Source organism: Melanotaenia boesemani, chromosome 2, assembly GCF_017639745.1.
Source record: "Melanotaenia boesemani isolate fMelBoe1 chromosome 2, fMelBoe1.pri, whole genome shotgun sequence".
NCBI classification, from domain to species: Eukaryota; Metazoa; Chordata; class Actinopteri; order Atheriniformes; family Melanotaeniidae; genus Melanotaenia; species Melanotaenia boesemani.
The window spans coordinates 28455028-28482718 of NC_055683.1; the positions used below are offsets into that span (position 1 = coordinate 28455028).

The following is a 27691-nucleotide window of genomic DNA, read 5'->3' on the forward strand; positions in this document are numbered from 1 at the left end:
ATAGAACACTTACTGAACACAAGGACACAAATATGTAGTTCCCTACAGTTTTTTTTTATTTATAAGTGACTTATTTTACAACTTTTGACTGTAGAAAGACAAACTGTAGAGAGATTTTATGTATGATTTTTAACTACTTTTAAACAAGTATAGAAATGAATATTGATAGAAAATCTATAACTGTTCTAATACCAGGACCAATAAAATATCAGTCATAACCTTGGCTTCAAATAATGCTAAATGAAGTACAGTTTATTTTTGTCGTTTTTAGTACATAATTATTTTAGAAACATAAGACTTCTTAAGCAACAATCTACTCAGAACAAACATATTTACAAACAGAAACTGAGAGGTTGAATGTACAAAACACTTAGTGCGACCTGGCAGGGGAATAGTAAGACCAGTTATATATAAAATTAAATCAAGCAAACAAAGAAAATAACTGTTTTACTTGTAAGTACAACAGGAACTGAACCAAGAACATCATGCTCGCCACATCTGACAGAACAGTAACTATAATGAACATAAAACAATGAATTAAGGATAAACTTGGTCTATGATACAACTAAGGGCAGTGTTTAAGACACCACCAAAGTAGCTAGGGGTGGTGGCCTGCTCATCTCTGCTCATGATGAGAGGTTGCTTTCTCAAAACTCTACAATGATCAAAAGACTTTGTTGAAATGTGCACATAATGTTAAAGAGAGGGTAATCTCTCCTACATGCTTAGGTCACATGGAAATAAAGAGTTGGTCAGAGATTATACAAGGTGTTAGCTTAATGACAAGAAGTGTCATCCCAGAATTTTGCAAAAAGTTAAAGAAATACAGCACTACATAGTAGTGTTTTCTTCCTCAGTCTCTTTTAACAATCTTCTTAAGATGCATCTCTATCTTCTTCCCTGGACTGGAAGCTACTGTAGATGCAGGGAACTGTCCCTCTGCATGCCATAAAACACCTCCCTGAGGAGTGACAGGGCATAAGCAGTCACAGCCCATCAGCCACACCCTCACATCAACCAATACTCCACCATAGACGCTTGCAGAGACAAGGTGAGAGTACCACAGAGATTCCAACTGCTACAGACAGTCCATCGAGTCCGTTCAAGGACAGGATATGAGCTCAAAAAAAACAAAAAAACACTGTTGTTTAATTTAGGTCTGTGTTGGATGTAACTTAGGCACAGAATCCAAACTCAATATGACAGAAACATTGGAGGAATGTTTGCAGAGAAAAGTGATACAAAACAGCAGCCGTTATAAGCATAGCTTAATACATCTCAAGTGATGTTTGAAACAAAAAGAAAAAAAAAAAACAGTTATTTATGGTTTTCCACAAACAGCATATAAAACAATACCAAAAATAAAAAATGAGGGCAGTGAAAGGCTGATTTTTTACAAATTAAAAAAAAACGTATGAAGCATAAATAGAGTGGATAATGCTTAAAAGCAGAAAGTTATCAAAGTTGGCAGTATATCCTGGCAGTGAAAGCCCCTTAAGGTCAATGAGAAACTATAAAATGGAAGCATCACACCTATAACATTTTTTCTGCTTAATTCTCTTTTCTTTAAGGTCACAAGGAAAATTAACATGGATTAAATGCCCCCCATATATTATAAATATCCATTGTAGTCAAATGTTGTATTTGACCTAGACTTGCCCCATGAGGCTGGTCACTTGAAGTGCTTCAGAGACACTCATCTACATTCTTGATCATAACACTCATATAGAAAGTAATTATTTAGCACAGCTCAATCAAGCATTACTACTGCCGAGCAACTCTTGAAATGTATTTGCTAGGACAGAAAACTAAAAAGCAGTTCAGATAGATAAAAACAATAAATAAAAATAAATGAATTCCCTTCAACATTTCTCTTTTTCTCTTTATCTACTTTTTAAAATGTTTGTTAGTTTTTAGGAGCGTGTCCCCAAAGTCTTTGAAATGAAAGACTTGGTTTTCTTCATATACTTTTTTTAATAATAAAAAACATGTCCATCTGTGACAGAATTACTTCATTAAAATGTTTGCTGTTTTTCAGACAGCACACATTTCCCTTTACTTTTTTTTCTCTGCAAAAATCACTAGCAGATGGTCCTCTTGATAGACACTGTCAATCCAAATCCAATGAAAATCTTGGAAACAGGCTGACACATAAAAGCACAGACAAGCCCAAGAGCCAGTCCACAGATTTTTTTACACCACGTCCCTTTTTAAGCCGAGGCAATACGATCTTCAGGCAAACACCTGCATCTTGCCATTGGCCTCTGGAATTTGAGTAATTTGGGTCTGGTTGGGTACAGCAACTGCTGGGCTGGGTGTTGAATCTGACCAATCAGAGACACAGTGAGGAGAAGGACTGGACCAGTGCTCAGGAGACTCTGGAGATGGGGTCAGATAGGGGTGCTCACTGGGCAAATTGTGGTAATGCTTGGGTGTGGCATCTAGTGCGGATGAGTAGCTGTGCTGGGAGGGAGGGGTTGGATAATCCTCCTTCCCTGCAGTGCTGCCACTTGGCTGGGAGGGAAGAGCTTGAGTGGGCTGGGCTGCTGGTGTAGCTCCTTGGGTGGGTTGAGCAGGAGGCTGCTGCTGAGAGGGTTGCTGAGACAGCTGCTGCTGCTGGAAGAAGGATGGTGCTGGCTGTGAGGTCTGGGGTGTCGGTGGAGTGGAGGTTCCCATGCGGGCAATGCTTTGCTGGTTGGTGATGCTGTGATTCATGAGCTGCTGCTGCTGTTGCTCGGCAATGGAAGGCAACTTTACTGGGCTGATAGTAGGTGTGGAGGTAACAGGCGTGGGCTGCAGCATGGGGCTACGGTAGAGCTGCTGTTGGTGCATCAGCATGTTTTGCTGCTGCATGGCTGGGCTCTGGGGGTGCATGCCTGCTTGGCTATTCTGCACAATATTAACAACCTGCTGACCACACTGGGAGGAAGGGGGCATGCGGTTGTGCCAGTCAAAGGGCACACTGACAGGACTGACCATACCCATGCTGAGCCCCATCTGGCCTGAACTCAGCACATAGCCATGGTTGACATCTGAAGCCATAGAGACACGACCCTGCAAGGGCATCCCTCCAGCTCCTAATTCACTGATTTGGGCAAGAGACACAGCAAAGGGGCCCCCTCCTTCCAACATGCTACTATGTACCATTGGGGTGTTAGGCACTGACAGGGATGAATGAAAAAGCCCCGGTGACTGCATGGCCACAGGAGAAGTGGGGTTAGTGATATAACCAGCATTGCTAGCTCCCCCGTGGGGGGAGTCCAGTGAGTCAACTGGGGACAGAGTCACTGAGCTATCCAGTAAGGCACTCTGCATGTCCAGAGTCAGCTTTTTGTTGCGTGCCTTTACTGACTCCTTCAGACTGGTAGCATGCTGGGCTCCCAGGCTAGAACCCTTGGCCCCAGGCCGACGGTTCTTCTTCCCCTGTGGGGTGTTCTTCAGACTAGGAAGGAAGGCACTGGGTGGACACATCAGTGGGGACAGAGTGTGCCCCCCAGTGAGGTGGTGTCCAGCCCCTCCATGGCCCTGGGGACTCCTTACTGTGTTGTATTCATCAAGAAGCTGTACAATGTCATGGTGCATTCGCTCCTGAGCAATGTCTCTTGGCAACCTGTCCATGTGGTCTGTGATTTCTCTGTTTGCAAAGTGAGCAAGTAGGACTTTCACAGCCTCACAGCTGCCCTCACGAGCTGCAAGGAAGAGAGGGGTCTCTTCCTGAAAAAACAAAACAAAAAAACAAAACAAAGGTGTGACAAAATGAATAAGTTGTGTTAGATACAATAATTTGCAAATATATTAATTCCACCTGGATACAAAAAGTATGAATAAATAACATACCTTGAGATCTTGCATATCTTTGTTTGCGCCGTTCTTTAGCAGGGCAACAGTGGCATCTACATTGTTGACTGCAGCAGCCCAGTGCAAGGCAGATTTACCTGAAAGAGACAACAAGTGTAAGTATGCACATCAGGGTTTACATAAATCTATGAGAAAAGCTCTTCATCAAGACATCTGAGACAGCGTCTCAGATAAAAAGTTAGATTTACCCAGTTCATCAACTGCATTGACATCAGCATGACAAGTGATGAGTTCCTCAACCATGCCCTCTACTGCCAGCCGTGCAGCCAGAATCAGTGCAGTGGAGCCATCATACATACGGGAGTCAAGATCTGTGGCACGGTTTCGTATCAGAATCTAGATGGGCAGAAAAGATCATGATTTATACATCTACCATACATTTCTACAACTGATTTTACAATAAACAGAATGCATTCATTTAGGGTTACCTGGAAGACACCCTGTGCATCTGCAGCTACTGCAGCATGTAGTGGGGTGCGTCCTGTGTTGTCTTGAGCATTTGCATCTGCCCCAGCATCCAGCAGCCTCTTAGCAGCATCAGCACGGGCGTAGCGAGCAGCCAGATGGAGAGCTGTCTCGCCAGTCCGGTCTGTCTGAGCAGCGAGGGACGCACCCTGGTAGATTAAGTCAGAGATGATGTTGGCAGAACACTCCTCATTCTCTTCCTCCTCTGCAACCTCAGGCTCTAACCCGCCTCCACAAAATGATGCCAGCATCAGAGGTGTAAAACCATCTGGAAGATGAAAACAAGCATTAGTGAACACTGAAGTTAAAGTATAACGTTTGTGTTCAAAACACTGCTTGGATCTTTACACATAGAAACTTCACTACAAACCTGGGCCTCGGACATTAACATCCATGCAGTCACTTTCAAATTCTCCTTGAGGTGGTGTCAGGGCCATGGTGGGTGGTACGCGAATGTCAGCAGCCGCAAGGTGATGCTGTGTCCACTGTCGGCAGTCAACTGCATCTTCACTGTCCGACAGCATACTCGGCTCTTCAACCTGAATTTACAGAAAGATGCACTCATAGTAACTTTTTTGATTGTGTGAATGTCAAGTTTGTTGTAATCAAGTCAACAATTACTGATAAAGACGACAATTAACTAACCTTGAGCCTTTTTGGTTCTGGGCAGTCTGAGTCCATCCACTGGTCACTATGATCTCCAAGAAGAGACTCCTCCACAGTTTTTGGCATGTGTCTGTTTAAAATTGAAATGCATTAACAAGGTAAGTCAAAGCACAGTTTCAAACCATACGAGATTCAGATTCCCAAGCAACTTACTTCATTCCTAGAGCATCCTGACCCACGGGTTCTCTGCGGTTCTTGTTGCTGCTTGGTTCCTTCTTGAGGAAGAAGCCTTCAGGGAACCAGAGGGTGCTGTGCTCCCGCTTTCTACGAGTAATCAACATGCCTATCACAAGGATGATCATGATGAAAAGAGAAACTATCCCTGCCAGCATCAGTTTGCCCCAAAGCGGTATGGAATCAATATCAGAGGGGATTTTTTCACCTGTGACGAAAAGAAAAATAATAATTACACACTATTTACAGATTAGTGTAACTAGTCATCATGTTTACTTTGTATTCCCACTTACCACGGACTTGTTTGAGGGGATAAGGGAAGTGGAGCATTTCTACTGCAGACAGAGCTCCAAGATACTCTGCAGCATCGTCAGCTGTCTGGAAACAGTTATCAGAACCCTGAGAGCACAAACGGTTGTCTATCTCAACATAGACTATGGACCTACAAGAAAAAAGAAAATTTGGTGTTTAGTGAAATGTGTACTCTGCCAAAAGGTTGTCAACTTTCGTGTTTACTGTATGGCTCACTAACCCGATGACCTCCTGTTGAGGCTCTAATTCTCGCTTAAGGCGTGCCTCTTTGCGGGTGTAGGGACGGATCATTGCTTCTCCATTAGGGTCCAGCCTAAAGCGCACTGAAGTGTGCAGTATAGCACTTAATTTCTGCAAAAACGCTGTGCCAGTACGGACAAGCTCCTCTGGTGGCAGAAGAACTACCAAAACCAAGACACCATCAGCAAGGTCTTCTGGAACCTTCGGTGCACAGTCCAAGCCATCCCAGCCACATTCTTCTGAGTTGCATCCCTGGTCACACTGTCCATCAGCATAGTGGTCAATGCAATAGGCCTCATATATTGGACTGGAGACAACACAAAGAGAAGGATTAATTAATATATTCTCATGCCAATTTAAACGAAAGGAATCCTTTTATCAGTAAAATTAAACTCACTTGCAAACTTTCTCCTTGGTTCTGCAGTCAAAGTTGTCATACAGACATTCAGCATTGTTACAGGACTCATCACATTGGCTATTGTTAAAGGCACGCAAGCAGAAAGGGTCTGCACAACGAGCCCAGGGGTTCATTGCTAAGGAGCAGTCACCACCATCCCAGCGACAAAGGTATGTATTACATTCCTTGTCACAAATACTGTCATTGGCTTTGCTATGACATTCTGCCAGTGGACATGAGGGCACAGGGAGCTCAGCTCTGCTGTTCTGCTCACATCGTTTTCCTGACCAGCCGCTGGGACACTGGCAGTGGAAGAATGGAAAGGTGGTCTCTTCAGTGCACAACCCTCCATTCCTGCATGGTTTGGAGGAACATCCTTCATTACTGCGATGCTGACACTGGGGTCCGCCAAAACCTGGAAGGCAGGTGCATCGCGCTCCCCTTGTGGTAAGTGCACAGTTCCCTCCATTGTAGCAGGACAGCTCCCGACAAGACATACTCCTCTCACAGCTTGGGCCAGTATAACCCTAAAGATAAACAATGATTTACTCTTTATGATTACAAACAAAAAATACTAAATATTAAATATTAAAATGAATGCAAACTTACAAGCTGACATGTGCAGGTGTATCCCAAGGAAGAGCTGCTAGTTACAGAACAGGCTCCTCCATTCTGACAAGGTTGAGACTCACAGACGCTGAACCTGTTCTGGCACCTCCGACCTAAGATCAACACATTGATGATAAATCTTTTTATAACTCTACACAAACAGGATGCAAAACAAGAGGCATAAAAGGATAAGGAGAAATGTCTAACCTGTGAAGCCAGGCTTGCAGACACACAGGTAATCGTTAGGCAATTGGATGCAGTCAAGGCTGTTGGAGAGACTGCAAGGGTTCGAAAGACACTCGTTTATGTCACCCTCACATCTTTCTCCTGTGAAACCAGGGGGGCAGTTGCAGCGATAACCACCAACTCTATCCACACAGGTGCCATTGTTAAGGCACTTTGGAGGAGCACTGCGCAACCTCAGAGGTGGAGCGCAATCATCCTCATTGATTTCACACAGAACACCTTTAAAAGGAGAGGATTATCAGAAACTACTACATATGAATCATCTGAAGTCAAACCTGGTATAATCTCTTTGGAAAAAGCATTAGTTTTTTGTTGTGTTTGTGCTTGCATACCCAGTGTGCCAGGGGGACAGGAGCAGATATAATGTCCCACTAGATCAATGCACGTGCCTCCATTTTGGCATGGATGGGACTGGCATTCGTTGATTTCTATCTCACAGTTTTGTCCAGTATAGCCGGGCATACACTGTAAAGACATAAACATGACATGCACATAATTTACACAAATGCAAAAAAGTACAAAGTGAGTTGTTACTTTGTTGAAATCATCATACTAAATCCTATTAAAACACAGCAACACAAAGGATTGGACTCACATCACACTGGTATCCACCAACATATCCCCTGCAGGTGGCGCCATTGCGACAAGGGTTGTCTTCACAGTGGTCCACTTGGCTTTCACAGTAGCTTCCAGTGTAGTCAGCAGGACATTTACAATAGTGGGCAATCCCTGTATTGACACAGTGACCACCATGGTGGCATAGTTCATCTGTTTGGATCCCTAAATAGAAAAAATATGAAAGAAAGTTTGACCTCAGTCACAGATTTACAACGCAAACTGAAACAGTGACATATGATGTGCAGGAAATTATAATTACCTCGCTGACGAGCAGCTGTCTCACAAGACACTCTGGGAATGTCACAGTAACGTCCAGACCAACCATTAGTACAATCACAGACAAAAGAAGCATCCTTTAGGCGACAGCGTCCTCCATGTTGGCATGGTGACGAGCGTCTGCACCAATCGACTGGTGTCTGGGAAGGCAAGAGGCAAAAAAACATTAATGTTTTAGAACTCATACTCCAAGTATGATATTTCAAAACTATCTTAGATTGTTTGTACCTGGCAGCGGTTGCCCATATAACCTCTTGGGCAAGAGCAGCGGAAGGACTCCAGTGCATCTTGGCAGATACCTCCATTGAGACAGGGCTGGGAGTCACACTCATTAACTTCGTATTGGCAGTGAGAGCCAGTGAAGCCTGACCGGCAGGTACAGGAATAGCCATTGATTTTATCTGTGCATGTCCCTCCATTGAAGCAGGAGCTGTGGACATGAGGGAAAATAAGGAATTAAACTTTCATGTTCAATCAACATTTTCAGTAGTTCTATGCAGAAGTACGTAGACAGGTTTTTAAAGAACACAACTCAAAGTCACCCACCTTTCAGTGCAATCCGGAATGTTGGTTTCACAGTGGATGCCAGTAAAACCAGGCCGACACGTACAAGTGTAGGAGTTAACATAGTCTGTGCAGGTGCCTCCATTTTTACAGGGAGAACTCTGGCATTCGTTGATCTCTAGAGCACACTGGGGTCCTGTGAAGCCTGGCAGGCAGCTACAGTGGTAGGAGTTCGCGCCGTCTGTGCATGAACCTCCACTTAAGCAGGGATCTAATAGCAAATATGGAGAAAATTACTTGGGTCAAATGCTGCAAATGTAATGGTATTGTGATTGACAGTCATAGAGAGATATAATAATTTGGCACTCACTTGGCACACAGTCATTGATATCTGTTTCACAGGTCACCCCAGTATATCCTGCTCTGCAAGAACACACGAAGCCTCCAAGCGTGTTGGTGCAGGTCCCACGGTTTTTGCAGGGGTTTGAGTTGCATTCATTCACATCTATGTTACACAACTGACCTGAACATGGCAAAAATAGGTAGACTGAGATATAATTTGTGCACTTCTAAGCGGATAATCTCACAATAAGATAAGTGCATGTTTTCCTTACCTTGCCACCCTGGCTGACAGTTACACTGATAGCCCAGATAGTCTGGTGTATGGGTGCAAACTGCATGATTGGCACAGGGATTAGGGGAGCACGGGGTGAGAACCTCAGCACAAGTGGGTCCACTGTACGGAAGCTCACACAGACAGGTGAAACTTGCTACGCCATCTACACATGTACCCTTGTTCAGACAGGGGCTGGATGCACATTCATTGATATTCACTTGGCAGAGGTTCCCTGAAATGAAAAAGGTCACACTTAGAGCACAATTTAACGAGTCAAACTAGCAAATGTATCTGCATATTTTTAAAACCACCACAAGGAGGAGGCAAAGTATTGTCATTCAGGGGCAAAATGATAGAAGACCTCAGGTGGCTTGTTCAGATTTCCTTAGAGCGATTGTATTGTGCTCTTTGAAGTGCATTATTATTATTATATTTTGCTGCCATATCAGCCTCCCACCTCTGAAGCCTTGACGGCACTTGCAGGAGAAACCGTTGAGCTGATCTATGCATGTGCCAGCATTTTGGCAAGGGCTTGGCAAACAGTCATTCCTGTCCAAGTCACAGTTCTTCCCAACCCATCCAGGCTCACAGTCACAGCGGTAACTGGATCAATGAAACAAAAATATGCTTGCATGTAAAAGTGAGCATATTCTGACCTGATTTATAAATTGAAACATGCAAGATCCACAAAATACTTTCACCCTTGTCACACCAGATTTCTTTTTTAAATGGTGACTAAAGTTGAAAATGTTCATACCCACTGATGTCATCCCTGCATGAGCCATGGACACATGGGCTGCTGCCACACTCATCCACTTGGGAGTAACAGTAAGGAGGCTTAAAGCCCTCAGGACACTGGCAGCGAAATCCATTCTCTTCATCAACACATGTTCCTCCATTTCTACAGGGGCTAGATGCACATTCATCTATTTCCACATTACATTTGGGACCTGGCAGGAGAGATGTTAGACATTATGTCTTTTTCAGCATTTACAAGGTTTCGGATTTTCCATCTAAAATCTGTTCTTTTAATTTGAGAGGGCCTTACCAGTAAAGCCAGGTTTGCAAACACAGTCATAGCGGTTGATGCCATCTTTGCAGATGCCATAATCACATGGATTACTGGCACAGTCATCAAAGTTTATCTCACAGTTTGTACCTAAGATGACAAAGAGATTTTAAGATAAGTTTGTGAAACTACTCAACATTTAAAAAATGGATATATGTTTCAGTATATTACAGGACATTATCCTAAAGAGCAACAGTATTTTCTAATATTAAATCCCTCATTTTGATTTTTTATGTGTGTTGTGTGTGGAAATTTTTCTCTTACCTGAGGTTCCATGTTGACACTGGCAGATATATTTATTGACCAGGTCCACACACTTGCCCCCATTCTGACAAGGGTTGCTGTGGCACTCATTGAGCTGATTCTCACAGCGATAGCCTGTGTATCCAGGATCACAATTACATGTGTAGCTAGCAATGCCATCTATGCAGGTACCATGATGGCATGGGTCTGGCTGACAGTTGTTGATGTTGCTCTCGCAGAGTGTCCCTTCATAACCTATGGAGGACAAATACATACATTCGGACATATGATTAGACACTTTTAGTATCTACTAGCCAGTTCCTTTTCTTTCATCCTATCATTATGAAACAATTTTCACTGTTTTTATTCTAGACCTTATTTATTAATTTTTCCTTGAATTTCCCATTGACCTCTTTACCCCTGATTTATCTGTTATTACGCTGAACTGCATCATTCTGTTTTACACTTGTCTTCCTCATTTAGGGCTCTGACTACTGGGGTTTCCATATCTATGATGTCTGTGTATAGGGCAAGTAACTGTTGGTTTGTGTGGTATGTGTGTAGTGCAAGGCTGAGTTGGGCAAAGCAGTAAAGAAGGTCTCTACACAGGCCTCCCAGTCTTGCTTTTGTTCTCAGTGGTGGAGGGAACAAAAGGCAGCACCACGTCAAACAGGCCCACTTCACTCAACAGAAGGGGCCCACTAACACAGGGAAAACCAAGCAGCTGGCCACTGAAACAATGCAGCCCGCTCCTCTGTAGGCGTAGGTGCAAACACACATGTTAAATATCAGTGTATACAGGCAGACAACTTTTACACACTGCCTTTGTGATAAACTATCTATGTCTATGTATCTGGCTGTGTTTTCAAACAAGGACCTGACTGAATGTGAAGGAATGAAAGTTAAGATGCAGCATAAGGTGTTGTATGGGGGTTCAACAGATAAACAGATGTCGGGGTGATGACCAAGTCTCCTTTCTTAGCAACTGCTGTTCCTCAGTGACCCCATGATCCCGAGACGCAATGAGGGAAAGAGGGGGATTAGGGGCCTCAAGTCGGTCTGCTTGGCCAGCCGACATCCAAAGAAATAGATCCCCCCCCCCAAAACACTGAATGATTAGCAAAGACCATCAAGTGGTTAAGCGTCATCTGCTCCTCTATTTGGGGAGACATCTCAAGTTGTGTAATGTCTAACAGCTATCCTTTGACATCTTACTATTAGGTATAAAAGCCCTTACCTTCAGCACAACGGCACTCAAACCCGTTGGGTCGGTCGTAGCATTTTGCTCCATTCTGGCAGGGCGTGCTAGCGCACTCATCTATGTCGATTTGACACATGGTGCCAGTAAACCCTGGGACATACAAACATAGAGGTTAAGGGTCAGACAGACGGTCCAGTGAAAGGGTCCACACCAAGGTCAGAGGGCAGTTCTGCTCTACTTAGAAGGGCAGAGGCCTTTGCTTAGGTTAGTGATGTCTGGCTAAGGTATGGTTTAGAAACGTTTTGACTGGTTAAGGACATGTCATCTGTGCAGACAGTGCTGTGCTGACTACTACAAAGCAGTGAAAATGTTATAAGAGGGTCTTGTCACAAATGCATATCTGAAATTAGATAATAAATATTGCTTTCTGGTGGAATAATAATAATAATAATAATAGTTCATCACAGAATCTGAGTTGGCTTGGAAGAGCTGGGCAGAGTGCCCAGGAAGAGGTGAACTGGTGCATCGGTAGAACACTGCTCAGTTGATTAACAGTGTCAGGATGGTCTGTGTGTGTTGGGACTTGGGCTGCTGAAGTGGGGGGGTTGAGAGGAGACTATGGGATTGTTTTTTTCTTTTGAGGACCCCACTCCTCCTCTTCTACTGCCTGTATCAGCTCCACCGGCTCAATAGCTAGATAGGGGTGTGTGTGTGTGTGTTGGGGGGGGGGGGGGGGGGGGGGTGATGTCTGTCCCAGATGTAAATTGCGGACCTGGAAAAGAATCTCATTAGGACAACCCCCCCCCCCCCCCCCCCCCCCCCCCCCCCCCCCCCCCCATCATCAGCACAACCACGGCAGGATGAGGGAGACTGCTGTCCCTTCCACATTCCACAGAGGAGGGAAGCGGGGGTCACAATACTGCCTTTGTTCAAGCAGGAGGATAGGCAGCCTTTTGGGCCTGCCTCTTTTTTCAAGTGGTGGCTCTACACTCCAGCAGACAGAAGTAGGGAGGTTAAGCCTCCCTCCTCTGGTTCTGGGGACATTTAAACTTTGGCTTTCTGTTTTGCTGCAGCCTTTATTGAACTGCAGCTCTAAACAGCAAACATCAATATAGGCACAGGGAACTGAAGTGAGGCTAATTCAGTGAAGCTTACCTGGCTGGCAGGTGCATGAGAAGCCATTGACCATGTCCCGACAGATGCCATCGTTCACACAGGGGTTGCTCTCACAGTCATCTACGTCAATCTCACAGTAAGTCCCCATGTAGCCTGGAAGACAGAAGTTCAAAATGGAATCACACACATTTTTGCAGTTGTTGCTGATTCACTATGGTCACATTATGTATTGGTATGTCAGCTCAAGCTAGCAGACAGGGCATGCTGGGAAGGGAATCCGTGAGAAACTTTTCACTCGTGTGAATTTTTGACACAGGTCTCCGCTGAGCCATAAGATGGAATAAAAGATCTCTCGAGCATCCCCAGTGTTCTCACTCCACTGACCTGGAATCACCACACCATACTGTCCATGGCGCATTGCCCCTCCTTCGGTCAGTGTCCCATTCACAAGATACATGTTATACATTCTGTGTTAGCACACTATGGAGGGCTCCTTCATTGAGGTGAAACAGAATGTGAATGAGAGTGTTTCCCCTGGGGAGAGGCTAGCGTGGAATCAAAAATAATCAGCAGCTCCACATGAGCTTTGCCAGGCTGACTGAGGATGAGGAGGGAGATGAGGAAGGTCCTGTCTCTGGAAATGAAGAGGAGGGGCTCTGGGAAAAAGCCTCTTTCCCTCTCTGTGTCTATGAGGGGTGCAAAGTGGAGCACAGAGGGGCCCTATTGTTCTGCTCCATTCCCACCACTCTACCCCTCATTAGTATTCACAGCACACTCCTCCCCCTAACTGCTCGCCCTCTCTCAGGTCCAGTCCTATAGACCCAACTCCCAACTCTAATTTGTATAGCTCCCAAAACCCCAGGATGCATGTAGGGTTGTGCGTGAGAGTTTCTGTGTTTTTGTCACTGAGTGCTCAGTCCAAACTAATATCCCATCAGCTGTACAGTGCAGCGCAAAGTGCAGAGATGTGCCTCTGTACCCCTGATGTCAATGGGAATATGTTACATAACAGTTCACACTTGGAGTCATTGTGGGAAGATGTAAATTATGTTTCTTTAGGAGGCCAAGTTTAAAAGATCATCCGTTCCACTTTATTGACTTTAGGGTGACCCACTGGAATGACATGAGGCTGACATAAAGTCTTGAGTCTTTAGTATTTATTTACTGGCAATAGTCAAATTAAAGTGGCAGATGTATTTTCTTTAGACTTTTTTTCTTAATGAAAAGCTTTTTAACAAGTGTGAATACCTGGCATGCAGATGCACGTGAACTCTCCAATGCGGTCCAAGCAGGTGGCATCGTTCTGGCAGGGCATGGAAAGGCATTCATTGATATCAATTTCACAACGTGGTCCAGCATATCCCCGACCACACTGACACTGGAAGGAGCCCTCTGTATTCACACATTTCCCAAAATGCTCACATGGGTTCGCACCTAATGGCAGAAGACAGAGGACAGACTCAAAATAAAGATAAGGGAAAAATATATGATTTCAGCAACCATAAATGTTTAAAAACAATAGCACTTACCAATTGAACATTCATCCATGTCCTGGTTGCAGGCACCTCCCACAAAACCAGCAGGGCAGGTACAAATGGCGCGACCATTAAGGGGATTAGTATCACACACAGCACCCTCGTTACAGGGATTGCTCACACATGCATCATCAAGGTGGCACAGCAAGCCTGTTCAAAAATTACACAAGCATATATGACATTAATTCAGTTGCCATTATAAAAAGGGATACAGAAGACGTCTGACAAACTCACACACCTGTCTTTCCAACTGGACACTCGCAGAAGAAAGATGCTACACGGTCATGGCAGGTGGCACCGTTAAAGCAAACTGCTATTGCACAGTCATCAATGTTCTCACTGCAGTCGTCTCCAGTCCAACCATTAACACAGACACAGGTATGACCACCAATGGTGTTGAAGCAAGTACCCCCATTATGGCAGGCGTTGGGTTGCATGAGACACTCATTGACATCCTCGGCACAGTATTGTCCTAAAGTGGTTAGGTGACATACTGGTTCAAACATCATACACCATGACACATACATCCATTAAATAAAAAAAAATTCAAGAGTTGTACCTGTCCACTCGGGTGGACACTGGCAGTTGTAGGTATTGACTCCATCCACACATATTCCTCCGTTCATGCACTTGTGGCCTGGACAGTCATCCACATTATTCTCACAGTTGTGTCCCTCAAACCCTGCGACAAATTCAGAGAGATAAAATTTAGGATACTAAGACAAAACAACAAACACCAACCAGGAGTTTATTAAACATTCTGTGGCCCTTGCTCCTGACACTAAACATTGCTACTCTTAACACCAAGTCATATTCCCACACTAGAGAACGTGTGGGGCAACATGGGTAGTAAAAAAGTTCAGAAAGTGTCTTGACTGTTTACATCTTCATCTGACTTTTCCCACACGATGCCAGCAACAGTCGTGATTCCTGCCTGCTTCAGAGGTCTGCACCCCTCTCAGTGTTTGCTTGTTTTATAATCTCTCACAGTTTCAATGACTTCCTCTCTGGCAGGAGACATTTCCTGTCAGCTCCCCAGTGGGAAACCAGAAGGCTCATAAAGTAAATTCCTTCTGTTGAGAATAGAGCTGAGTGGAGAAGAGTGCAGGCGGGTTCCCCTTCAACTCTCCCACCATCCCATCTCCCATCAGAAGCTATTAATAGCAGACAGGAAGCTGACCTGAGACACAGGACAAAAATCCCAACAACCACACTACAAGCTACGTCATCACACTGGGAAAATCTCTTTGGCTGCAGCACCCTGCTAAGGGGCCTGGGAAAACAGTGAGGCATGCCTGCTGCCTCTGAATGTGTCAATGTGTGTATGTGCTGTTCTACCTGGTAGGCAAGCACACTCATAGGAATGGTCGCTGGTCTGTCGACAGGTGCCACCATTAACGCACTGAGATGGGGCACAGGGTTGGGTGGACACTTCACATGTACGCCCACTGTGTCCTGGGTGGCACTGACAGCGGAATGACCCATGGGTGTTTATGCAGAGGCCACCATTGAGGCACACGCCCGGCTTGCGACACTCATCAATGTCATTGCGACAGTTCTTTCCCTGGAAGCCAGGTGGGCAGGAGCAGTTGTAATGGTTATTCCAATTGACACAGCGGGCCCCATTGGCACAGGGACTTGTAGCACAGGCATCTATGAGGGAGCAGTCTTGGCCTGGAGTTTAAATGAATGCATTTAGTTACAAAACAAATATCCAATTTATCTTCTCAGACCTGAGCTCTATAATAAAAACACTTACCTCTGAACCCTCTCTGGCACACACATGTGTACTGTGGAATATCATTGACCACCTGGCTCTTGCAAGCTGCCCCATTCAGACATGGCGACCGATGACAAGGATCCAGATGTTTACAGAGAGGACCAATGAATCCGGGACGACATCTGTACAAGCAAATTCACTTGCACATGTTAGGATGTGGCCCACAGGTCAGAAACAAGTAAAAAGATGACAAGCTAAGGCATTTAGAACAGGTTTAATAAATGATTGGAAATTGTAGCCCAATTTCCATCATTCTGTGGGTTTTGCAATTAGGTCCCTGTGAAACATAGGCAAGGCCTGATGCCTGGCTCATACTTTCAGCAATACCCTTGGGCCCTGTAATGAAACCGTATTAACAGAATTTACCTAATACATTTCATGCAGGACATTATGACAGGGAATGACTGCCCACACCCATAAAAAGACATCAAACATATAAAGATGGAGTGAGTTGTGTCTTATTGGCTTCAGCAATCCCATGTTTTTTACTTCCAGATAGAAAACCTCACTTTTTTCCATGTAAGCTAACATTCTTTCACCATTACGATTTTCAGTCCTTGTTTCTGTTCCCATAAATGAAAAAGAATACACCCAAACCCAGCAGTCTGGAAACTTAACAACTGCCAACAAATCCTGACATGAGAAAAGACAGACTACACAGCACCCATGAATGGAACTAGAGAAGCAGCTGATATTAAGTAAAACACAACCTCCTCTAAGAGAGTGTGGGTTGATTTAACAGTGTGTGTGTGTGTTTTATTAAACAGCGTATCTATACACAAGGTGAGTCAGGCTTTTTTTTTCCAATTGCATTTCATGTGTGGGTCTAACTGAGCATATATATATATATTTTATCAACATGGTTGTCTAATTAGTTTGTGTAGCAGGATGTTTGTACATTTAATTATTCCAAAAGTATATTTTTATGCTTTTGGACTACACTTTTTGCTTTGTTTTACACAAGCAATTACACAATGCACTGACTGACTGATTCCAAAAGACATCGTATGGACATACAGGCAGAGGTCAGAAACTGCTCCTGTTCTTCTGCTATGCTACTTTTGACATGGTAACTGTATGTAAATCTGACATAACACACACTGCATTAAGAAATTGGGATAAACATTGTAATGTGGTTTCCTATAGGTCTGTACAGAGCTGTTAGGGGAGTTCAGAGAAAGTTTGTGGAGCTGGTAACTCTACACCCACAGTGGAGCCTTTGGCTGGGGAAAAAAACTCTCTCTTCAAACACTGTTTGATGCTGGTGGCAGAGCAGTGACAGCTGGGTTGTGGCCCCTCCTTGGGCTCTATCTTTTCTTTCATTGGAGAGGAACCCCTCGGGAGGATCAACAATGGGTTTTCGTCTCTTCTCACTTACATGAGCATTGTCAAAACACTGGTGTTTGTTCATCATTTACTTTGTAAATTGTACTTCCCTAGTGAAGAATATAAAATAAAAAACAAATACTCAAACAGTCTTGCCTCTCGCTATGAGACATGCATTTCTTGGATGAGCTCATCCAAAATAGGATTTTCATTGAAAAATGTTATTTCTGTTTATGGCTGAGTAAAACTGGTTTCTCACTAGTGAAACAAAGATAAGCATGAATCTTTGCGAGAACATCCACAAGAACGTGCATTTACACAGAAAAAGCAGTGAACGCTTCCTAATAAATTGTTTGCTAGTATATTGAAATCTATTGTGCAAGACCTGTAAATGTCAGGGAATGAAGATTTTTTTTTAGTGCAAGCTGCATGTGATCATCTGCAAGGCTTATAGATGTCGTTATGAAGTTAAAGTGATGCTGCACTCAAGTACCTCTGCTGTGAAAGAGTCTGCACAGTTACTACAGCCTCTCTTCCATCTCCAAAATCCCCTGAAGGCCAGCTTTGCCTTCCCCCAAACAACTCCCTCCTCTCGCGCGCTGCAAGGTCAAATGTCAGAGGTCCCCTGTCTGATTGTGATGATAATGTCACTCATACTGCAGAGTGTGAGGTGGTGCTGCACTGCAGGGGAAAATGTCTTTTAGAAGGTACAACTGGTGGTGAGGAAGACTAAAAGGAGAAGAGAGTGGTCTAGTTCAGCAGGAATGTCATGTCATATTTCCTGTAATCCCTGGTCCCTTGCACTGAAAACACAGCGTTCACTCCTGGTGCACAATTCCTGTTGCCTTAGCAACCTCACAGACGAACAAGCAAGCCTGACAACCCAACCAATCACCCTCCTCCCCCAGCCTTGGTCCCCATGGCTATTTGTCATGGCTTGGCTGGGTTTATTTAGAGGCAAATTAACTATGTCTGGAATCTAGGGTGTCACCAAAAATAAAACACAAATGCGGCACAAAGAAGTCTTTGAAAACATCAATGTATAAAATTGCTTAAAGAACAACAACAACATAAAAAAAAACATCACAAACTGCCAGATTCTCCAGAAGCTGTTAGTATTGTCGGCACTTGAATGCTGATGAATATCAAACTGTTAGAATTTTAACAAGCAGTTCTCAAAAGACTATCATGCCTTTCTGTGGACAGAAAATAAATCAACAATTCACACTAGTAAGTACTCTGAAAAACAATGCATGATAAAGAATCTAAAATGTTGGGTGTTTGGAATAAAGGTGTATTCTGACAGGAGAATTAAGTGCCCTGATTTTTATTTGTGTCTACATTAGTTTACACAAGTGTGTGTGGGTGGGTGTGTAAAAATGAAGATTGTAGTAAAGCCTGATAAATAATTTGTCCTCCCTTACAAAATAGCCAAAACACACATTCGTTTGTCTAGACCTGACTAGCTGCCAACTCCGATAACACACAAAAAGTGCGCACTATGTGAGAGGCATACAACTTTGTCCTAGTTTACTTTTTATACAGCCATGAAAAGTATGAAAGCAGACCATGAAAAGTTTGCTTATCGGATTCTCTTCAACCTTGTGGATTCCACTGCCTATGGGAATAGCAGGGAAGTTTTTGCCTGGGTCCTGCTATGTTTGTGCCGGATGTGAACGGCAGGTGCAGGCTACTGTTGTGCAATGGGCCCCTGAGTCATACTTTGTGACTGCCGACATATGGCCTTTGAGGAAGAGAGTACAGCAGATGATGATGAGGTCTCTGAGTGCAGTATAGAGATGATCAGAGTGGGTAATCTCTCTGTGTCAACACATATGAGAGTTTTCGCCAGCTGCAATCCTGCCATCTGTCCACATCTGTCAAAGCACCTCTGGGTGTCTGGCATTAACCTCTCCTGCCAGACTTTAAGCCAAAACAACTGTGCTGTTTTGCCCATGGGACCAGCCCATTAACCAATACACATACTCACACATGAGCTATTTCACATTGCTCAAAAGATGTGGTCATCCTTCACAAACACATGCATTAGCAGTTCCTTGGTCTTGACACACATTTTTACAACTGTTACACAAAGGCACCACTGCAAGAAAACAAACACATGCAACAATTACCACACACCCAAACACAAAAGAAGAGAAACTTACAACCATCTCAGCTTCTGAGGAATAGTAAATCCATGAATGCATAAAAGATCCACTGACGAAGTTACAGGAGCAAATGAAGAAGAAAAAGAAGAGGAAGATGAAGAAATTGCAAATAGTCATTATAACAAGTTTTTGTTATTTGAAATATGACATTCTGTGTTTAGTGACTTCTCAGTTGTTCTGTATCAAGTATCCTTCGACTGAAACCCTTTGATTTATGTGAGAGAGTTCTGCCACCTATACTTGTGTAATACAATGCTAATTTTCCTGCTTTTTGGTTCACTTCAGCAGAGAAACCCGAGCTCATCCTCTTCTACACAATGGCAGCTACTCTGCCAGAGGTCAGAAGGTGGTTCACCTGTGAACAAAGAGGCTGTAATCTCTGACACGGTTCATACACACAGTCATGCCCTACAAAGCACAAGTATAGAGCCGCTATCCTAAAACAGAAGTAGTTCCAAAGTCAAATGAGGAGGAAGAGCACTAGCATAACTGTTGTGTTTTGACTTGGGACAATATTTCAAGGTTTTTATTGCATGAGAGCATCTTACAAAAGTTTAGTAAAATTTGTCTTGTACTTGGTCTTTCCAGACAAAAGTATCTATCGTAAAATTTATTTCCCCAAGCAAGCAGGAACCAATGACTCTCCTTATGAGAGTCTATTCTGACCCCACACTGCAAACAGGAGCCCATCCCTCACACTCCCCCCTCCCCACCCTCCAGGAGTCTCTTCTGCTCAGGTCTTCTCAGCTTGGCTCTCCCTTCTCCAGCAAAGAGCCAGATTGGGGGTTGGGGAATGTTTTGTGCCCCAAATAAAAGAGCTAAAGTAGTCAGAACTCTTTTGTATAAAAGTGTTGGAGGGCGGTGGTTGGGAGGGGGAGCAGTGACCCAAACAGCTAGTCTTTCAAGGCCTGGGCCGTAGCCTGGCAACAGTAACCCATGGTGAGACAGAGCCGGAGTGAGAAAAAGGGGGTGATGAGAGGCAGGGTTTCATAAGGACAGTTGGTGCACATTTGAGGACTGGTCCCCCACTATATGCACGTAGTTCCGAGAGCTGCCGCTGAACCACTTTAGTCTGATAATCTAGTACAATCTGCTCCAAAAGTATGTGTATTTGTGTTATTTACAGTATAAAGGTCAATATTTTTTCCACAGTTGTTTTTAGTAAACAATAAGGGAATCTCCTTATTCACCTTCAGAACATGAATATTAGAGATGTTACTATAAAGACATTTAAGTAAAAAAAAAAAAAAAAGGTAAGGACTGATGATAATCTTTCACACTTTAATTAGGTTCTCGAAATTTAGACCTACATGTATAAAATCAAATAAGAAGTGTAGGCAGATGCCAGACATTTTCTTGGACTATACAGATCGATTTGCCAATAGAACAAAAATGTATTTAGTGATACTGTTGTGAAAAGGACCAGACACATGCTTGCAATTTTATTACTTTACTTGTAGTTCACACACAATCTTCAACAAATTTTAATCCAATGTCAATCTGGAAGAATACACCCCCAACATTTTTCAAATAGCAGTGCATTTGCCCGTAACCACATTGCATGAATCCAAGAGTTGAGGTCTTTAAAGGCATTCTCAACTGAACTGTACCGCAAAACCCCACCCAACCACCTAAACTGAACCAGATTTTTGTAAAACTTTGAACTTAGAAACTGAAGACACCCCATCCCCAAACTAACATGAAAGATTTTTTTTACTGTTAATTTTGATTACCCTTCCCCCACCATGAAAAAGGAGAAAAAAAAAACTGCACCAACATCTGATAAACTATGCTTCACACTTACAACTGTTGACAGAAACTGTCACACAGATTGACTGAGACCAGCACAGACTCTCACATTCTTATAGTCCTGAAGAATGGGATTTGTTTATGGGGCACTGGCAAAGGTTCTTTGTGATAAGCTACGGAAAACAGCCAGAGAATGTTTATTATCTCAAGTGCTGTCACCCAAAGAAGATGTTAAAGAAGGGTGTGCGACAGTCAGACACATGAAACGGTATATAAAACTAAAGCAATTTACAATAATGTTTCAAAGTTTTATTAATGCGAACATTCAGACTCCAAAACCTCTGAAAAACAGAAAAAGCTCAAATCAGTAAAGGGTAAACATTAGCAAAATGCTTCCTAGTTGAGATTTGAGTTGTTTGTGGAATGTCTGCTCAGTGGAAAAGCAAATGCTTTTTCCTGAATCATTTAATGATAGGCCCATCCCTAAAGAGAGGGAGAGAATGGGGAAATTTTGCTGGTAAACCTCAGTTATTCCAATCAGACCTGCCTGAATGTTTTCAGAAATCATTTCTCTTGGATAAGAACAAACATCCAGGGGATGAAACTTCAAAAGCAGGCTTATCCCTACATAAGCATGTGGTTCAGACATACATAGACCCCAAAAAGAATAATACACTGATTTCAACAGGATGTTCCACTGCCAACTCACAAAAATGGGGGAAAAAACAGACATTTTTCTAAACATGTCATATGTGAAGGAATAAACATACTACATCACCACATTTTTAGATCTGCACTAACGCTAATGAAGGGAGAATTATTTTTGCACAATCTAACCACATGATGAAATGAAAGGGTAAAACAAAATAAAAAAAAAGGCCTCAGTACACTCAGTATGTTGCTTAGGCTTCTAAGATAAGACAGGATGTGCGTAGCATAGAGGTCAGAAGGCACCGCTTCCTTCGACAGGGCCTGGGAACCACAGCTCCCAGTCTCCAAACATGACCCAGAGACAAGCAAGGACAGCAAACCTAAATCTTTAACCACTTTGTCAGATAGTACTCATCGCCTGACGGATATGACCACTGCCATTTGAATCTAGTCGGTCTGCAGTGTATCACACTTTTTTAGGCAATGACATGACAATGGCTCCATCTGCCTGACAGGGCAGAATGAGTGATGGGGTCTATATGTTAACTCCCAAAACTGCAGAGTAACTAATTGCTAATCAAACAAGTCTTTCCAAAAGTCAAATTTTCAATGTGACTAGGCTAACGGTATTGTTCAAGGCATTCTTGAAGGGGCAAACAGAGTGAATGGATGGGAGGTAGAGACAATAACCTGAAAGCACCAGAGGGAGAGGAGGAATCTTCCTCACTAAGCATTCCTTTCTACACCATAAAGATGCCAAAGAAAACACCAGCTCTGAGGTGCAGTGAACTAAACTAACAATATAATCTGTCTCTTTGCAATGGTCTGTCAGTAAATATGTGCCTTGGCTTGTATGTATATTTCTACTTATTAGGGAAATATATTTTTCTAACCTTTATGTAACAGAAGAGCAAATTTATAAATAGTTTTCATTTTCCATTTGAAGAACTTGTGTCCTAGCCTGAGAAATTAAAATATCCTGTAATGAAAAAAAAAAAAAAAAAAAAAAATCTTGAGCTTTCTTTAAAAGTATGTGCACTTGTATATTACTTGGTATTTTCCAAAAGTTAAACAAGGTAAGCTGTTGTAGTCTTTTTAACTACAGAACAGAACTCTACACTGTCTGGGCAGCCTGCTCCTTATCAAAGTCAAAAATGTCCTCTTTCATCATGTTTTAAGAGACTGGGAGTTGCTTCAAGGTCATGACAAAACACCCACAATTTATATACTGTCACTGCTACTGAGGCCAAGGGCAAAGCATTTATAACATAAAGTGGGCCACTGTATCCCATCCATGGCATAGAGAGGGCCTACATACATTTCCACTCAGTTAAGAGGATCTGAGAGGAAAGAGCTGGTTGTAATCTGCGATGTGCCGCTGCGCTGAAAGACAGCGGATGAGTCGGAAGAGGTAGGACAGCATGCAGTGAGAGAATAAGCGACTCTGCTGCTGCTGCACTGTGAGAGATGCAACATGTGCTAGAGGGGCTACCGGCTTCATTCCTCCACAAGCTTGTCTCTCACAGTATGGGGGAGACTGACTGCTCAATGGCAGCACCTGGCCCTATGCTTTCCCTTTGTCAAGATCTGACTTCACTGGATTACCATCACAACATCCACCAGCTGTCCTATACGCATCCCCCCGCCCACTCTCCCCTACCCCCTCCCTTACCCAGCCTCTCTTTACCCATTCCCAACCCCCAGTCCAATCCCTCCAGCTGGATCTTCTCTAAATGACACCCTCTCAATCTGCCTAATTATCTCTCCTCCAGCTATGCAGCAGTAGCCCTCTCCATGAAGCACATTTTGCTCTCAGGGTGGAGCTGAGGGCCAAGGCTCTTCAACTGGACTTCCTGACTGCTCACCTAGAAGCTGCACTGTCTGTGGCATTAACAGCCATTCACAGTCAAGTTCAAAACTCCAAGCCATTCCCAGATCAAAAAAGAGGAATACTTATAAGAATTTTACTGTGGATGAGGAGAAAGCTAGTAGCTAGATAAGAATTTGGGAGTCTAGATCATGCTATGTCACTGCTTATCAGAACTTGTTGAATGTCGATGATCTCAGGAATAACAGAAAACACGGTTTGTAAAGCTGGTGTTTCCGTGCAAAATGAGCTTTGAAGCACAAAAGTAAAAAGTTTTGTAGTTTAACTTTGAATGGCATTTATTAGCTGTAGGACTAGACCAACACCCAGCATAATAATCAAATTTGTAGTAGGAACTTTAACAAGCTGTTGACTTTAACAAAAAAAAGAAAAGAAAAAAATTGGTTTACAAATGCAACTGCATTTATGTCACCACTTAAAGTCACTTGGCAGTGATCAATGGGCACATTTTGCTAAGTGGTCACTGCAGTGTTTGTGAACTGGTTTCAAGTTGGAACATGTGGAATCTTTATTTTTCTAATCTCTTTAGGAGAGAGAAATGCAAACACTCATCATGCATTATGTTAAATCCCCTTTAAAACCAAACAGGAAAAGAAGAGGTTACCTGAGAAGGAAGCTTTATCAAAAAGAGACACATAAAGAAACTGACAAGATTTATTGCCCCTTCAAGCTGTTGTCTAGTTTTTTTTTTTTTTTATCAACAAGACAGGATACATTGGTATTTGGGGCAGTAACAATAGCACCTGGCACACTAACAGTATTTCTGTAATTAGAGAAGCTGATTTCTTTAACAGAAATTTAATAACAGAAGCTTGATGACACTCAGAAACAGACAAACCTTCTCACCATAAAGCAATGTGTGTAGTTCTTTGGAGTTGATGTTGTTTTTCATAGCTTGTTTTCTATCAGTTTTTCCAAATTCCTTCAATATGAAACAAAGTTTATGTATCTTCTTTCTGTTTCTCTCCCCTACATATTACCCACTCTTTGCTGTGGCCTTTCTTCTCTTCCTTCCTGCACTGTTCTATGGTGCCAGGTTACATCCAGGTATCTGGGGGAAGAAAGGATCTTTTCTGCTGTTTTGGATCTCCCATTTCTGTGGGCTCCCATGGGAAGGGGTGGGGTGGCTCCACTACTCATAGGACTGGTCTGATCACTCTCATGTGTCCAAGCTCTGCTCCACTGCTCTGCACTGCTATGGGACTCTTTCTACATTGTGACATTTGATGTCCCTTTCCATTAGAAATGCTGTGCTTTTGCACTCCAACTACTTTTTTTTCCTCTCCCTTTTTTCCACAAAGAACAAGCAGTGATTACAGACCCCTCATACACGCCCCTCCCACACACACACATACACACACACACATTTGTACATAAATATGTCCACAGCACAAAAGGTAACAAGAACAAAAATAAACAAAAGGGGGAAAAAAAACACACACATTTTGGTCATTATTGTATACTCAAGGCTAAACACTGAGTGTTTAGCTAATTTTCACTTGTAGGGGAGGGCTTATCTCTATGATGATGAAAAGAAAGGGTATGCTTCTGAATCTGATGTTAGATATGGTGCAGAAAGATCTGTGGATAAAATTATACATTTACTAAATGACCCGCAATCGTCTTGGCTACAGCTAATGATTGAAAAAATGTGGGTAGTGGTTACTTGCTTCACATGCAGCCAAGTTACACATTGGCTAGTGTGTAATGGCTACCCTTGGCAGCATAAGGACTTCATAGAACTCTTGGCAAATGCACATCAACACAGAGATACTTGCCTGTGACAAGTGCATTCATGGTTTTGGCTCAACTTTGACCCCCCAGTATGGTAAACTGAAAGCCCTCACCAATAAAATAATAAATTTACTGTCTTGGAAGGTGGCAGCTGGAAACCACAGTCTCCTGTTCTATTATTGTATCTCCTTCATCTGAAACACTCAAGCGTGTTTCCTAAACTAAAGGGTTTTTAAAAAGGGAAAATTACCCCCCCAGGCAAGACACTGTAGGCTATTTAACTTAACTATTGTAATAGGCTCTCACACATCCCCCCTCCCTAACTTGAAAAACAAAAGCCTTATCATTGTCAGAAGATCTAAAAGCTCAACAGTGCAGGCACAAGCAGGAAACAAAGGCAATTCATCAAAAAATTAGAAAAAATAAATAATAATACGATCATAGTGGCACATAATATCATACAACAAACTCATTCATACACCAAAAAGCCAAGGGAAAAAGGAATACAACAACTAAAGCTTGGGCATTAATGATTGAAAAAAAAAAAAAAAAAAAAAAAAAAAAAAAAACAGGTGCAAGAGATGAAATCAGGCAGCCAAACATGTTGAGGCTTGATGATGCTCATTAATGTAGGCTTAATCAATAAGTCATAGCTTTCAGCACTGAGCCAACTTATGGATGCTAGAAATTAACAAACAGGTAAAACAAGTAGATGACTTTTCAGTTAGCTTTTTATGACTATTCCACATTACTAAACATTTTATAACCAACGGAGTTTGTGTAAATCGAGTCATACCCAAAGTCAACACATCTAATTCAAACCTTTTTCAAAAGCCAAGTTCACAAAGTATTGGGAAAGGAGACAAATATGTATATGTATATATATATATATATATATATAAAGACAAAAACAACAAACAAAAGGCTGTATGTTGCACTTACATGCATCGAGAGGGCGAATCTATGCATGTTCCTCCATTTTCACAGGGTCTGTTTTTATCCATACAACGGAACCCTGTGAATGTTGAAGAAATATGTTAGAGAACCACACACATGATGTAATTTATTTAAAAAAAAAACTTTTATTAGTCCTAACTTAAACTTGCAGAATAAAGCAAACAGTGAAGCTCAGATCTTGATCAACTCTGCAGACTCTGTTTAACTCACTGATGTCTAGATAGCAGGCGTTTACCACTTGTGGCATTTTGCAGACACTCCCGCATGTTTAGTGTTTACTTTGTAGTAGGCAGATAAACTTTTGTCTTCTTGATGGGGAGGCAAACTGACATTAAACGAGTGCTTTTACTTACACAAGAGTCTGTCTTAGAGACAAGCATTCGTCACATCTAACAACCATTCCTCAACCATTTAAAAGTTATTTAAACAGTCATTTTAAACTTCCTCACTTACACGTATGGCTGTATCAGTAGCTGAACAAGGACAAAAATACCTTAGATTTCCACAGAAGATCAAAATGTACTTCATTCCCCCCTACTGTTGAAAACATTATTGTGAATGAAATATTTCAACATGATGCGTGAATCTTGTTAGCTTATCTCAGGCGGTCCATTTAGCTACTACAAAGGGCTTTGTGAAAATGGGTATTTCTAGTCTACTACTCAAATTACTAATAATGGTTACTAAACAAAAGGAAATAAAAGACAGAAAACTACACGGAGCACTTTGCACAGAATAAACTTAATGCTGATAGCCTTATTTTGAATTAAGGCATTAATTAGACTAAAATGGGGAGCGGGCGGCGGGACATGTCCAGTCAACCTGTGGATTTTAACCACACTTTGCATGCTACAAGTGTTAAACTGACAATTTAACTCACCTTCGCTGATATGTATAAAGAATAAAAATGACAAAATAATCCATGGAAAATTCCCTTCCATTTCTGTGGAAAAGTTTCCAGCGTTTCAAACAAGGCTTTTAGAAGAAATACATCCTTTGTTAAGTTCACAAAAAAATTAAGGCTCCAAAATCGATTTATTATTTTTTTCTTTCTTTTTTTTTCTTTTATAAAGTCAGCCGGAAAGCGTAGCGTTTAGTCCCAGTCCCTTAATATCCTCCGCAGCACGGCCACGGCTGCTGTGATTCTCCTCTCACCTCCTAAACTTTTGAAAAAGTTTTCCTTCACGATCAGTCCCAGCGTCTGGTATCACTCCGCCTCCTCCTCCCCTCTCTCTCTCTCTCTCTCTCTCTCTCTCTCTCACACACACACACACGCACACACACACACACACA

General features: G+C 42.6%; 1 protein-coding gene across 1 annotated transcript; it reads right to left on the bottom strand.

The window, feature by feature from the left end:
- Positions 1–33: 33 nt before the first annotated feature.
- Positions 34–27548, bottom strand: notch3 (notch receptor 3). The gene is made up of 33 exons (XM_042004953.1): positions 27279–27548; positions 26384–26456; positions 15905–16047; positions 15484–15819; positions 14705–14827; positions 14384–14617; positions 14140–14295; positions 13859–14044; positions 12650–12763; positions 11531–11644; positions 10315–10548; positions 10030–10140; positions 9739–9931; positions 9439–9584; positions 8980–9213; positions 8736–8888; positions 8408–8636; positions 8090–8291; positions 7845–8001; positions 7563–7747; positions 7300–7432; positions 6929–7186; positions 6722–6834; positions 6113–6639; positions 5696–6022; positions 5457–5605; positions 5143–5371; positions 4969–5059; positions 4694–4862; positions 4287–4591; positions 4047–4194; positions 3838–3935; positions 34–3714 (listed from the first exon to the last, which is right to left on the bottom strand). Exons 1-33 carry the CDS (start codon positions 27337–27339, stop codon positions 2233–2235), a joined length of 7413 nt encoding a protein of 2470 aa, XP_041860887.1. The 5' UTR covers positions 27340–27548; the 3' UTR covers positions 34–2232.
- Between the last annotated feature and the right edge of the window lie 143 nt (positions 27549–27691).

Coding starts and splice junctions, on each gene's coding strand:
- notch3 (XM_042004953.1), bottom strand. CDS start 27,339: ATGGAAGGGAATTTTCCATGGATTATTTTGTCATTTTTATTCTTTATA. Junction 14,296..14,383: donor GTGTCCAGTTGGAAAGACAG/GTGTGTGAGTTT, acceptor ATTTTTGAACAG/GCTTGCTGTGCCACCTTGAT. Junction 3,936..4,046: donor CAATGCAGTTGATGAACTGG/GTAAATCTAACT, acceptor TGTCTCTTTCAG/GTAAATCTGCCTTGCACTGG.